General features: G+C 42.5%; 1 protein-coding gene and 1 pseudogene across 1 annotated transcript in view; both read right to left on the bottom strand.

Annotated features, from left to right (window-relative positions):
- Positions 1–15,009, bottom strand: part of UST (uronyl 2-sulfotransferase) — a 294,956-nt gene that overhangs the window by 134,236 nt on the left and 145,711 nt on the right. Inside the window, exon 4 of the mRNA XM_075064040.1 lies at positions 12,437–12,516. Coding sequence (XP_074920141.1) covers positions 12,437–12,516 — 80 coding nt within the window. The remainder of the gene's footprint in view (positions 1–12,436; positions 12,517–15,009) is intronic.
- Positions 192–2,446, bottom strand: LOC142046521 (uncharacterized; annotated as a pseudogene).

Here is a 15,009-nt window from a genome sequence, read left to right as displayed (position 1 = left end):
TGATTGACTCATTCCCTGTAAGCCACTTGCCCTCCCCCCTTCAATCACAGCTTGCTTGCAAAGAAAATAAAGTGACTATTGTTTAAAAACAATGTATTCTTTATTAAATGATTATAAAAATAGGGAGAGAACTGACAAGGTAGCCCAGGTGGGGTGTGGGAGGAAGGAGAGGAGGGAAGGAAAAGGCTGCTTCAAAACTTGTTGAATGACAGCCTTCTGTTGCTTGGACTGTCCACTGGGGTGGAGTGGCAGGGTGTATGGAGCCTCTCCCACCGCCACATTCTTGGGTGTCTGGGTGAGGTGGCTATGGAACTTGGGGAGGGAGGAGGGCAGTTAAACAGGGGCTGCAGCGGCACTCTGTGATCCAGCTGCCATTCCTGAAGCTCCACCAGACGCCAGACAATGTCCGTTTGATCCCACAGTAACCCCAGCGTTGCATCCTGCCTCCTCTGATCTTCCTGCCACCACCACCTCATCTCGAGTGTCCCTCCTGTCCTCACGTTCATCCCTCCTGTCCTCATGTTCATTGGCTGCTTTCCTGTACTGTGATACTGTGTCCTTTCACTCACTCAGATGAGCTCTTTTGTTGCGGGTTGATTGCATGGTCTCGGAGAACATTTCATCTTGCGTGCGTTTTTTTTGCCACCTTATCTGAGATAGCTTTTGGGACAGAGAAGGGAGGCATGAAATATTTGCAGCTGTGGGAGGGAAAATAGGGAGAGAAAATACCCATTGTTCTGTAAAATGTATACTCTTTCACAGTGAACAACACTATTCACATTACATAATACATGTGATTTCAGTACAAGGTCACATTTTGCATCTTAGTATTGAGTGCCTGAGGCTTTGGTGTTAGAGATCACAGACGTAGGGCTGGGCAACAGAATTCGGCTTGCATGCGGCCATTGTAAGCCATTGTCTTTCAGCTTCTGCAACCCTTCATAAAAGTGGCACCCTCCTTTCCCATACCAAGCAAAGCCCGTTGAGTGCTGTGGTTTTCACATTAACATGCAGCAGCAGAAACCAAACTAACTCCCCCCCATCCAATTCTCTGGGATGATCATTTTACCCCTCCCTCCACTGCGTGGCTTGTATCAGGGAAGACCCCTGCAAGCCAAATGCGAAAAGCTCAGCACCAATGCCCCCACCCTCAACCCTACTGCTTGGCTAACTATGGGGAGGATTTCTTTTCAGCCACAGGCAAACAGCCCAGTAGGAACAGCCACCTATGAATGTCCCCTTAATTAAATTCCCATATTTCAATCAGGTTACCATGAATGATATCACTCTCCTGAGGATAACACAATGAGATAAAGAACGGACATTGCTTGAATGCCAGCAAACACCGGGACCATACACTGCCACGCTTTGTTATGCAATGATACCAGATTACTTGCTACATGCATGGGGTGGTCAAGTGTCCTACCATGGAGAACGGAATAAGGCTGCACTGCCCAGAAACCTTCTGCAAAGGCTTTTGGAGTACCTCCAGGAGAGCTTCATGGAGATGTCCCTGTAGGATTTCCTCTCCATCCTCAGACACGTTAACAGACTTTTCCAGTAGCTGTACTGGCCGTGAATGCATCCCAAGTCCTCAGGGCAAATTAATCATTAAAAAATGCTTGCTTTTAAACCATGTTTTATATTTACAAAGCTACACTCACCAGAGGTCCCTTCTCCAGCTTCATGGTCCGGGATACCGCTTTGGGAGGGTTGGGAGGCTATTTCAGTCAGGCTGAGAAAAAGATCCTGGCTGTTGGGGAGAACGGTGTGCTGTGTGCTCTCCTCAGCCATCACCACCTCCACCTCCTCCTCTTCCTGTCCGCAAAATCCTCAGGCATGGTGATGGAAAGTACCCCATCATCAGAGTCCATGGACAGGGATGGGGTAGTGGTGGCAGCCCCCCCGCCCCCGAACTGCCTGTAGCTCAGCGTAGGAGCAGCATGTCTGCGGCTCTGTCCTGGAGTGTTCGTTTGATTCTTTGACTTTCTGGTAGGCTTGTCTGAGCTCCTTAACTTTCACGCAGCACTGCAGTGAGTCGCTATTGTGACCTCTCTCCATCATGCCCTTGGAGATTTTTTCAAATGTTTTGGCATTTCGTCTTTTGGAACATAGTTCTGCTAGCACGGAATCGTCTCCCCATACAGCAATCAGATCAAGTATCTCCCATACAGTCCATGCTGGAGCTCTTTTTCGATTCTCGGACTGCATGGTCACCTGTGCTGATGAGTTCTGCATGGTCACCTGTGCTGATCAGCTCTCCACGCTGGGCAAATAGGAAATGAAATTCAAAAGTTCGCAGGGCTTTTCCTGTCTACCTGGCCAGTGCATCAGAGTTCAGATTGCTGTCCAGAGCAGTCACAATGGTGCACTGTGGGATAGCTCCCGGAGACCAATACCGTCAAATTGCGTCCACACTAACCCTACTTCAAACCGGCAATGTTGATTTCAGCGCTACTCCCCTCATCGAAGAGGAGTACAGAAATTGATTTTAAGAGCCCTTTATGTCGAAGTAAATGTTTTTTTTGTGTGGACAGGTGCAAGGTCAAATCGATTTAACACTGCTAAATTCAACCTAAACTCGTAGTGTAGACCAGGCCTTAAAAAAGATTGAGTGCATATGTACACTAAGTACCTTCACCGGGAGAAAATACTGGACACTAAAAGTCTCTTTAATTTAATAGAGAAAGATTTAACAAGAACCACTGGCTGGAAGTTGAAGCCAGACAAATTCAAATTAGAAATTAGGCACCACTCTTACCAGCGATGATGATTAATCATTAGATTCCCCACTTTTTGAGATCTTCAAATCAAGACTGGATGATGCCTTTTATTGAAGATGTGCTTCAGTCAGACACAATTATTGGGCTCAATACATGAGTCACTTGATGAAATGTAATGGTCTGTGATAGAATGGTGTAGCTCGGAGTGAAAATTTGGGTGGGTCCCAACTTTTGGTAGATGGGCAATGATCAAAGTGCTCTGCTCATTTTAGAAGGATTCACTTCACAATGCTCAGTCCATAATGCAGCCTGCCTGCTCCTCACTCCACTCAGCAGCAGAGCCAAGTGCACCAGTGCATCAGCAGTCACACTAGGTCAGTGAGCAGTGCACTTTGGCAGGGCAGAGGATCGCAGGCTGTGGACACTAGCTCACTTTGGAGCTAACTCCAGCCTGGATAATGCTGCCTTTGCTTTTGCGGGCGGCTCTATCCAGGCTTGTTGCAACACTGGGGGGCTCACCCTAAGTGTGGTGATGGGGTTCCATGGGGAGGACAGCCTGCTTCCAAAGGCTGGCAGGGGCAATGTGGATGGTCCTGGAGGCAGTGCGGACTGAGGTGCCAGGGTATCCCTTAGCCAGCCCTTGTGCTAGCATCCTTGCCCCAGCACATAGCTCCTAGAAAGGACAGGGCTATGTTTTGCCTGCCTCATCCCTTGGGTCCTCAGCAGTGACAGCTCTCATTCTTTGCCATCTTTTCCCCTGAATCCCCCCAACTTCCCTAGTCCCTATGCCCCCAGCTTGCCAGATCCCAGACCCCCAGCTCCTCTGACATCCCTCTGGCCTCTGATCCCACTTCCTCTCTCTCCCCCGCCACTTGTTGCTGGAGATGAAAGTAGTAGCGACAGAACACAAATAGGCTTCAACTGATCTCTGCCACACAGCTGACCAGGGTGCCGAGCAGCCTCCCTTTTACTTCTCACTGGGATAAAGGGGCTTCTCCAGAGTGGAATGTCAGAGCCTGAGATCTGCCAGTGAAGTGCTGAGCCTGGGCAATAAGACCTGCTGTAGTTGGGAGACACCCTCCCCTCCCCATTGAATGGCAGCACCAGGGCCTCTGATTGCTCCAGGCAGCATCCCCTCTCTCTGCAAACCATCTTATCACTGCACTCCAGCTCCTTCCACCATGTGGTGGCAGCAGATGCTGCTGCTCTCCCTGTAGCTGCTGGCCCTGCTCCTGATTTAAACAGTAGTTACATAGTATGTAGGGATCTTATAAGGCACATAAGTGACCGGTCTTTATAGTTTGTGATGGCAGTTTTGCTTACTTTGGGTTTATATTTTATTAGTAAGAATTGATATTGAAATTAAAATAGGCATTAATGGTTTAGATTTCTAGTCTTAGTTACAGTGATTATGTGCAGCACTATACCGAGTAGTGAAGCAGCGTGAGAGTTTTATCCACTTTCCCTAGCTGTAATCTTTATCAATCTGTAGATTTCCTACATTTTCAGGGTGTGAAGTACCAAATATTATACTCTGATTCTAATCATTTTTTTTTTTTTACCATTGTATGTATATTTGGTACGTTACCGAAAAAGTATTAAATGTGCACTATAAATGGTACATTATAATAAAAGTGTTCCAGGTTGGACTGTTCATTCAAAATGGTACTCATTAGCTAAATCTGTCTCTACAGAACAGCCCAGCCTGCACTTTCTAAGCCATATGGTTCCTCTAGTTTGACCTGACATTGTAAAAACTCTGCAATCTCCAAGAAAGCAAAAGTGAGAGAGTAAAAATATGCTGGGAAAACTAACTCTGCTCTGCCTCAGAGTTTGAAAACGTGTGACCAAACCTAACAGACCAATACAGAGGATTGTGGGGAGAGTTCCTTAGCAAGATGCAAGAGCTGTTCCCTGATAGAAGCCAATTCCTTTTCCTGGGAAGCATCAAGAATTCCCATCAGGGTGGTGGTCTTAGCCCTTCTCCAGTCATCTGTGTTTCATATCAGTCTCAGATGGGAGGTATCTTATAACTCTGTAACCTTCCCTCTAGCAAAGACTTCTTTCTCCATCTGCCTTACTCCGTGGCTTCCTGATTTCTAAGAGATGGGTAACAGTGAGGAGCAAGTTGTCTCTACTATTTTATTATCGAGCTTCCAGGCTGCTGTTAGAGGAAGAGGGATCTCTACTTCTCAACCTAGATGCAGGGTTTATGGTTTGCTGCTGGGGTTTTTTTCTTTAAGGGGGTGGGGTATCATCCCCTGTAAATAGTTGCACTAAGAGGTACTTTCAGTGACTCCTATTTATCATACAACGCACTTGGAAGGAAGGCTAACATGCAGGCCTGCTAGCCAGGAGATCTAGATTCTTCTCCCTGTTCTACCACCATCTTTCTGTTTGCACTCCTCTGCTGCCTCTCAGAATCTTTCCAATCAGCCGTGGGTGAAATTGACTTAATTTTGGTCAGTTTCATGGTTCCGAAATGAAAACAACAATCTGTGTTTTTGCCCTTTTCATTCTGCTGCTGCTTGTATAATTCTCAGTACTCGAGTTGTCTGAATACTCGAGAAGAAAGCATTGCGCACCTCTTTACATTGGGTGGTTACCTTCAGAACCAGAAGGGCTACATTTTTTTTTTTTTAATTAAAAAAGATATTTTGTAGAAATTACAGTCTCAAGTTTGAAAGGGACTTAAGTGCATACTTGACTTTAAACACATGACCAGGCCATTGACTCCCATGCTGAAAGTTAGGCATGTGTTTAAGTACCTTACTGAAGCAGGTCCAATAACTTAAGACACCCTCCCTTTCTTCCATTTGCCAGTGACAGCTTCCCAGAACACTGTCAAGTAAGCTTAAATTATGCTTTATATTTGGCTGTTTTTAAGTTGCAAAGTATATTAGAACTGTAAATTATTTAAATTATGTAATGACTTTTTTTGGCTTCGTTTTAATGGTTACAATTAATTTTCTCCCTTGCCTTGACACTGTTTCCCTGACTTGAGCCACTGGAGAAATAATCCTGACATTGGGATTTGAGTTAGAAGGTGGCATAAAGCAAATTTTAAATGCATTATATTTGAGAAATTAACTGAGATTTAAACACGAAAATGTTTGCATCCTTGCTGTATTTTGGTCCTTTCATCTGATAAGATATTGGGAAAGTATTTTACATGGCAGCTACAAACATGTTCCTTCAAAGTTCCTGCACTATCTTCTAACAATCCTGACCTGAAACATTCTCATACCCTGAGGCAAGGTTTTAGACATTTTTTAATTGAACACTAGCTGTTTCCGCCAAGGCTGGCCATGCCATGGTGTGCTAAGAAAAAAATAGGGGGCCCCTTCCAGGTTTCTGCCCCAGGCTGGAAGAAATTAAGGTCAGTGGTTTTTAAACTGAAAGATGAACATTTTTTGTTTGAAGGTTCTCTCTCTTTTAGAGGATAGTAACTAACAAAATGAAAATCAAGGAATGATGAGTAGGCAGTAATGTGCATGGTACAGATGACAGAAGAACATCTATATAAACAGACTACAGGGGATTCACATTTAACTCCTCCCCATCACCAGCTTGGATTTAGTCACCTTTTAAAACTAGAAACATATTTAATGCCTGGACTTTAAAGATATGTAAAGGAAGTGTGATCACTTGGTCCTATAATTCTAATAGGACCAAGAATTATGAATTAGAGCAAAGCATTTTGCTTAGTAAAGTGAAAACCATTCCCATGGCTCTGTGTGCTTTATCCCCACTTGTACTGAAAGAAAAGACCCTGTTTGTCCTCCTTTGTTTATTTACAATTTCCTTCACACTCCAGACTTTACACAGATATCAAGAATATCCAGAGTTGTTATAACCAAAGACGACAAGTTTGTAAGTGCTATTAACTTTATGCTTCAGAGCTTCAGCTAATCTCTAACTAGCTAAGATCAGGATGATATACTTAGAAGATAAGTTATCCCACATCTGTTTACCATGGGGTTCTCACATGGGCCTCAAATATCTGGCACTGGCTGTCAGAAACATGATACTGGACTAGATGGACCTTGGGTCTGGCCCAATATGGCAAATCCTATGTTCCTATTAACATATTTCAAATAATTTTCAGTTCCACAGCAGCAAAACTGGCCCCACAGAGAATTTCTACAGCATATGGACCTCCCCTCAGTGGCCTAAGGCTGGTGGAACCACCTTAGGCCCTCATGTCACGCAGTACTTGGGGATGATACATACCTTGTGAGCGGGATGAGGAGTGGTCAGAGCATGCTGTGATCAAGCTATTCTGGAGTGCTCCAATGGCCCACAAGGGGTGATATAGGATGCCATAAGCTAGAGTGACTCCAATTTTGCAGATAAATACAGTTAAAGGATGGCTAAGACACAGGCCTGGATATCAGAAAATCTGGGTTCTCTTCCCACTTCTTCTACAGGCTTCCTGTGTGACTTTGGGCAAGTTTCTTAGTCTCTGTTTGCCTCTCTAAAATGGGAATGCACTTACCTACTTCACTGGGAGTTGTAAAGTCTAATTCATAGATTCCAGTTTAAAGCCCAAAGGGACCATCAGATCATGTATTCTGACCTCCTGTATATCACCACAGGGCACAGCCATGGGAAGGGCTGGATGAGACACAACTCACCCAGTTGGAGCCTGTGTGACTGTAGAAACTGGCCAGCACGTGGCTGAGCTCGTTGGCTGGCACAGGGATCTGCCAGGGCACAGCTGCACCCTGGGTCCAGTTGCCTTTGGCACTTTGGATAAAAGGAAACCTACATGTTTCAGTTTTACAGTAGTAGCAGCAACATAAAATTATCTTAGAAGAACTGAAAAGAAAAACATGGAGAACAGATTAATCTTATGTGAATACAATACAAGAAGCACTTATCTATGTGGAGAGGATGTACCACACTGTTCAGAGCAGATGAGCTGTGGGGGGAAGAACAGTCACTTGGATCATCTCCCATTCCTGCTCTCCTCATATAGTACTTTGTACTGTCTTTGAAATATCCTTCACTGGAAGTCTGCATAATCACAACCAGGTTCCCTTCACTGTTCCTCAGGCATCCTACTTGCCTGCTCTTGTATTTTGGTAGAGAGAGCTGAGTGAAGAAGCAGGTGTGCATTGTGATAAATGTCTTATTTAAAAAGAAAAGATTTTTTTTTAAAAGGAATCCAATGTGGAATAAAACACTTAGAATAAAAGAATCATTTTTAAGTCTTAGGATATTGAGACATCAAAAATGCAATAGTGGTGGCGCATGGGAACTTTCAAACATTGCAAACTTATTTTTATTTCTTAAAAGTTCACATAAAAATCTGGCTCAATATTTCATACTGTGTCTTTTACCCATGTCTACAGCCATATATTCCAAGTACAAGCAGGAATGCTATTTCACAAACTACACATCAGGAATCTGGAACCTTAGAGGGTGCTGCAACCAAGCTAGATGTAGGTTGCTTGAGCTGTGAGATGGCCCCTGGGGAATCCCCAAATATTTTTCCCTAAGCCCCACCTTCCAACTCCCCCAAAATATTGCGCCTGAAACCTGAAACCCCCAAGATGCCCTCTAGCTCTGTGTCTTCCTCCTGCAATCCAAAAGCATCAAAAAGAGAGAGATCTGCCTTTTACAAACAAAAGGGTTCCTTACCTGACAGTCTGCAGCTGATGGATGTACAGACTGTTGAAATTAAATCTACAGTTTCCAACCTACAGACCACTTTAACAGATTCAGAGTGCACTACAAGCTCTGTCCAGACAGATGGGTGAAGCAGAACACTAAATTTCTGAAGTAGAAGAGGATTTCAAAGAGAACAAATTACAGGTTATGAAAAGCTATACAGTAACTCCTCGCTTAATGTTGTAGTTACGTTCCTGAAAAATGTGACTAAGAGAAACGATGTTAAGCGAATCCAATTTTCCCATAAGAATTAATGTAAATAGGGGGAGTAGGTTCCAGGAAAAAAAATTTCACCAGACAAAAAACTATATTATATATAATATAATGTGCATGCGTATACATATATATACACACACACACACCCCTCAACCCTGATATAACGCTGTACTCGGGAGCCAAAAAAATCTTACCGTATTATAGGTGAAACCACGTTATATCGAACTTGCTTTGATCCGCTGGAGCGCGCAGCCCTGCCCCCCTGAGCGCTGCTTTACCGTGTTAAATCAGAATTCATGTTATATCGGGGAAGAGTTTTATATATGTGTACACACACACACACACACACACACACAATAATTTTTAAACAAACAATTTAATACTGTACACAGCAATGATGATTGTGAAGCTTGGTTGAGGTGGTGAAGTAAGAGGGTGGGATATTTCCCAGGGAATGCCTTACTGCTAAATGATGAACTGGCATTTGACTGAGCCCTCAAGGGTTAACAAATTGTTGTTACTGTAGCCACACACTCTAAAAGGCAGCACAAATGGAGGGAAGGGAGACAGCATGGCAGACAGAGACACACACCCTGTGTGTGGGAGAGAGAGAGATGCGCGTTGCCCCTTTAAGCATGCTGACACCACTCTACTACATACATTGCCTTTAAAAAGATCAGGAAGTTGAGATAGCAGCTGCGGCCAGCAAGCTCTCTCCTCCTGAGCCCTGTCCTGTCCCCACCCTGCTCTATATGGAGAAGGAGTAGGGGGAAGGGAAACACCCTGATATTGGCCCCCTCTTCCCCGTCCCCTGCACAACAAGCAGGAGTCTTGGGAAGCAGCTCCAAGGCAGAGGGCAGGAGCAGCACATGGCAATGCGGGGAGGGACAGCTGCAATTGCTACCCTGCTGGGCAGCTGCTGCACAGGGAACTTAGGGGAGGGGGAGCTGATGGGGGGCTGCTGGTCCACCCTGGTTCCAAGCCCCCACCAACTAGCTGCAATGGGCTGCTCTTCCTGCAAGGAGTAGACAAAGCAGGCGGCTGACAAACAATGTTAGAAAGGAGCATTGCGCAACTTTAAACGAGCATGTTCCCTAACTGATCAGCAATGTAACAACAAAACAACGTTAATTGGGACGACTTCAAGTGAGGAATTACTGTAATGATATCAAGACGATTAACACCAAGCTAATTGATCTAGAAAGCCGCTCACAATGAAATAACATCAAGATTGTGGGTGTCCCTGAAGGAAGAGAGAAAGGTAAACCCTCTAAATTTGTCCCTAACTTAGTAATTAAGCTATTGGATCTGCCAGTAGATTTTTGTTTTGATACAGAATGGAAACACTAGGCTCTTGCCCCCCGGCCAGCTGCAGGAGATCAGCCTAGAACATTGTTTCTCAAAGGTGGCCACCGTGGCCACATGTGGCCTTTCTTTCTTTTATTGTGGCCACAGCCTCCTGGGTGGTGATGGGGGAGTGGAGGGAGCAGCAAGGAGGGGTTGGTCCCCGCCCCCCTCTTGAGCCACAAATGCAGGAGACGGTGGGGCTCAGGCTTCTGGCTTCAGCCCTGGTGTGGTGGGCACCAGGCTCTGGCCAGGGGCTCTGACCGTGGGGCTTTGAGCTCTGGCTGCACAGCAGTGGGCTCCATCCCCTGACCACTGGGCTTCAGGCTCACCCCCTTCCCATTGCTGCCACCCTTGGACCTTCACCCAACCATCCTATCACCCCGGCCCCCACTGCCTCCCTATCCACCTTTCCATCCAATGCTTAATTAGTTCCTCAGCTTGCTAAGGCTGAGTAAGTCTGCTATGAAAAGTGATATTTGCATGTTTGTTAATATCACTTTTCACTGCCTCCCAGCTAGCTAACAAGTCTCTGCTGTGAAAAGTGATCTTAAACATACAAATATCACTTTTCACAGAAGCAGACTTACTGGCTAGCAAGTCTTAAAAAAAACCACCCTGCAACCAAAAAAGCAAAAGAAACAACAACAACAAAATGACAAGAACATGCAAAGCACCTTATTTGTGTTTCTATTTTGTTTAGGTCCAGTAAAGAATGGAAACAACTGTATGTTGTTATTATTGAGACTGCAAAATCACCCCTACATAAATAAATTACTGTGACTGGGCATGTATATGTGCATATGTATTCATTTTTCCTAAAGTTAATTAAGTATTTTAGGAAAAATTGTCAAAGAGTCTCCAGCAAGAGTTGGTGGCCGCACTCTAAGGTGACCAAAAATTCTGCTGCGATAACTCCTGGCCTAGAGCACTGATCATGAAGTTCCTGAAATTTACCACTAAGGAACTTATATTGCAGAAATCTAGAGTGGGGGGAGAGGGGGGAAGGAGCTGTTATGTGGAGAACCAGCAATTAAAATACTGCTCTATGTCCATGATGTGATTGCAACAAGGACAGCTTTCAACCATTCAAAACAATTGGCCAGGAAAATGAACTAGAAGTATTTTATTAAATACCCTGCAGTGCTCCACATTAAGAATGGCAAGAAGGGAGTACCATTTTGTTCCCCTCAAGAGGCAGAAAAATACTTCAAATACTTCAAAAATCTGCAAGAGGAGACATCTACGGAATAATCCAACTATACAGAATTGCTCTCCGAGATCTGATATGGCTGCTCTAAACAAGCTGATGGCACTAGTTGATACTGATACACGTTCCTTTTCTCTCTCCCTCTGTTATTGGGGTTAAAGAGTTATCAATTTATTTCCTATTGCCTTAGATCATGGGATTGGTGCACCAATGTACACAACTATCATTTGATTACTAAATGTATGCGTGTGTGTGTATATATATATATTATTGCTTTATTAGACGATGCTTCCTTATAGCCTTGTATGTCAAGTTTCTATTGGCAATAGGTGATTTACTATACTTGTAATGTCTGGGGCCCTAGGGGCTGTGTGCATCTCCAAGTCTCACCTGAGCCAGCCACCCCTTTGGGTGTCAAGTGTGTATTTTTGGACCGTTTAGTTTTTTTGATTGTACGATACTAATCTCTTTAATATGTATTTCTCTCTCCACTATCTTTTCTGTTTTGTTTTTTCACTTATTTAATTCCTCTTTCTGCCTCACCTCCCCTACCTCCTCTCTCCCTCCCCACCCAGTTATTTTCCTGTGCTGGGAATTTCCTTCTCACTCCTGTAGTATATATACTGGGAAGCAACACCCTACCCCTGGATTATATAACTTTTGCTGCTAAGATATGCAAGAACTGTATGCTGCTCAGGAAAATTTGCAATTTCTCATTTATTCACAAAGTGATTTTAATTCAGTATATTTTAACAATGGTGGCTTCGATAATTAAGTGTCTCATAAGAATAAGAACATAAGAATGGCCATACTGGGTCACATCAAAGGTCCATCCAGCCCAGTATCCTGTCTACCGACAGTGACCAACGCCAGGTGTCCCAGAGAGAGTGAACCTATCAGGTAATGATCAAGTAATCTCGCCACCCTCTGACAGACAGAGGCTAGGGAATTAACTGAAAATCTGGCAGGAACTTCAATACATGATATAGTACATACATTTTTTTTAAGCTGCAAATGTCATTAACTAAAATTACCTCGTGTAGTTAAAAGCATGCAGTGGCATGCAGGCTGATTAAAACAAACTGTATGAATATTCTGTAGCAAAAGTCTTACCCTTTGACCCTATTTATGTAGCTTCCAGCATCAAAAGAGATTTTTCTCACAGCAATGGCATACATTTGTTTGAAATTGAAGAGACGCCAAAAGTTGTTTCTATTAACCCAATAAAAAGAAACAAGAAAGCCTTGTAATTGGGAAAGTGCCTTACCTTGAAAAGTTGAGGAAATGTACGTGTCTGGTGAATAAATAGGGCTGCTCTGCAGTGCTTATGTTTTTAATCAATTCCATCTAAAAAAAATTAAACAAGAATTTCAACTAAATCAAAATTATCAAATTAAACAAAGTTATGTTTTTGGACAGAAACGGCAACACTCAAACACTATATAATCATTTAGTAGTTTAGACCTACTCCCAAAAAAGTCAGGCTAGGACTGCAACTCTAGGGCTTGTTACTCATGTAAAAAGGCAGAGCATCATGAATCTAGAATCAATGTTACCATTGTATCATAGGAATCAGTGTGCTATACCATGAGTTTATACACTTCCAAAAGTTAATTTCTACTCTAGACAAAGGTACAACTAAAATCCTAATTCTAAACCTACCCAAATCTGGATCTGAATTTTGAAAGTGGCCTCTATTTTCAAAATGGATCTAAACTACTAACTACAATTCCCAAATATGGAGTGTTTGAAACCTGCATCAGAAAATGTGGATTGAGACTATTACTGTTTTTTACATAACAGTTCCTATTATCACCAGATTACTGAATGGGTGGATGTCTGCTCATATATAGAAGCAGACATTTCCCATTTCTTCTTTTGCATAGCGTATTTAAAATGTGAATATAATTCTACATTTGACAGAAATCTCTTAATGGCCTTTTGGCCTACTGCTTTCAAGACATTTTAGCAAGGCTTTTAGAATTAAGTTCATTTAATTTTGCATTATCAAAGATAATTAAAACTTTTTTCATGTAAAACAGCTGATGTGAAAATCTGAGTATTATATATATTATACTCAGTTTATATTAATAAATTCTCATGTGTGCAGACTTCTAGTTTTTACAGTGATCTGGAAAATGTCAAGGGCCTGAACATATAAAATGAAATATGTGCAAAAAATTCCAAACATTCTTGTTACTCTGACTTCCTGATTTCTGCTCTCCTCTGATTTTCTAACTGGCAACATCAAAAACTACAAGGCTGTATTAGAGAATAAAAGACACTGAACATGACTGAATTTGAAGAACACAATAATTATAGTGGTAATTTTACAGACTGGGTAGTGGAAACTAATACACAACGTGGGAACAATCCATAAAGAAAAATAGCAATGGAAGATGAAGAATTGCTCTAAAGTTCTCTCTAACTTGTATAAATTCATATACTAAACACGAGAAATCAAAATTGAGAGGTCATGAATTTTGAAGATTTTTTCCTCACATTGAGGGAAACAATTTTTTCATAAAATTGTATGGCATCTTACTCACCACATGCAAAAACAGACAAATCTAGCATCAAGCCTATCATTTAAAAGATTTGAAATCAACAGAGTTCTAATGAGTAATCATGCTAAAAACCAACAGAGTTTTACAGAGTTTAATATACCTATGGTCAAGAGACCGTTTTCTTTTAAAAGGGACATCACTCGCTGTTAAGTTATTTAGGACCGTTTGAAAATCCTATAGAAAGAATTTACAGGAAAATGCAAATCTATTGTATTTTTCCATTAAGCAACTTGACCACTCACCTTCTGAAAACAGCAAGGGAAAAAAGGGCATGCATCTTTCCTTCTCTTGCTTTGGGATGAGAATTTTGGAATGACACACCTACACAGAAGTATGCCAGGCTGGAGGAGGATACCTTACTGTGCAAAATGTAAAAGCCACTTTTACTAACTGATCCCCATTTTGATCTGGTGGTCCTCTGTCACTGGTATTAATTTATAGATCACAGTCTATTGTTTCTTATCCATTATATTTTTCATAATCTATTTTAGGTTCTTCTAAGATGTCTATTGCAACTGGTTCCTAAGTGTCATGCCGATCCTTATATATTACATCTAGGAGTTAGAATAAAAGAAAATAAAAATCCCTGCCCTCAATCCCTGATGTTCCCCCAGATATGTATGAGAAGCAATGATGCAGCCCTAGGGTTGTCTCATCTATCTTGTTAAACATGGCCTTCTCCTGTCATTGCTGCTCCACTATGTGAGAGATCAGGTCTACCTTTACTGGCTGCAGTCCACAGAGATTATAAACCCTATGGAAGGGAGAGAAAAAAGAGAGGGCTGAAAGGGAGAAAGATAAGAAAGGAGGAGAGATGCTAAGGAAAAGGAGGAGGGGGGGAAATACTCGCTAATATCCTAATCTCCTACCAATGAATTCTTAAAGGGCATCAAATAGCTCTAATAATAACAGGTAATTAATCCTGGAGGCAATCCTGATGAGTCATGTGAAAATACAATGACTCACTTGACTAAACATTTTATTAATTTTTTCCCTAATAAACCACAAGCTAGAGATGCATTGCAATTGTCCAGTGTAATCATTCTTAGTAGCCTCTGGATTCCCTGACCCAAATATAAACAGATTTTTGTGCAGCTCCCCCAACACAGTGTTCAGAGACTAGTAAAAATGCTGTGGCAAAGAATCCAGGCAAAATAACACAGAGAGCTTGACTGAGTCATTTTTGAAAGCACAGAACACCGACATTTTCCAACAAGAGTTACTATCTCCATCAAACAAATGTCAGCATGATACATCTGCTGGTAGGATGGTG

The sequence above is a fragment of the Chelonoidis abingdonii genome, chromosome 3 (genome assembly GCF_003597395.2).
Source record: "Chelonoidis abingdonii isolate Lonesome George chromosome 3, CheloAbing_2.0, whole genome shotgun sequence".
Lineage (NCBI taxonomy): Eukaryota > Metazoa > Chordata > Testudines > Testudinidae > Chelonoidis > Chelonoidis abingdonii.
The sequence above is the reverse complement of the archived record's forward strand: the minus strand, read 5'-3'. Positions and strand labels throughout refer to the sequence as shown.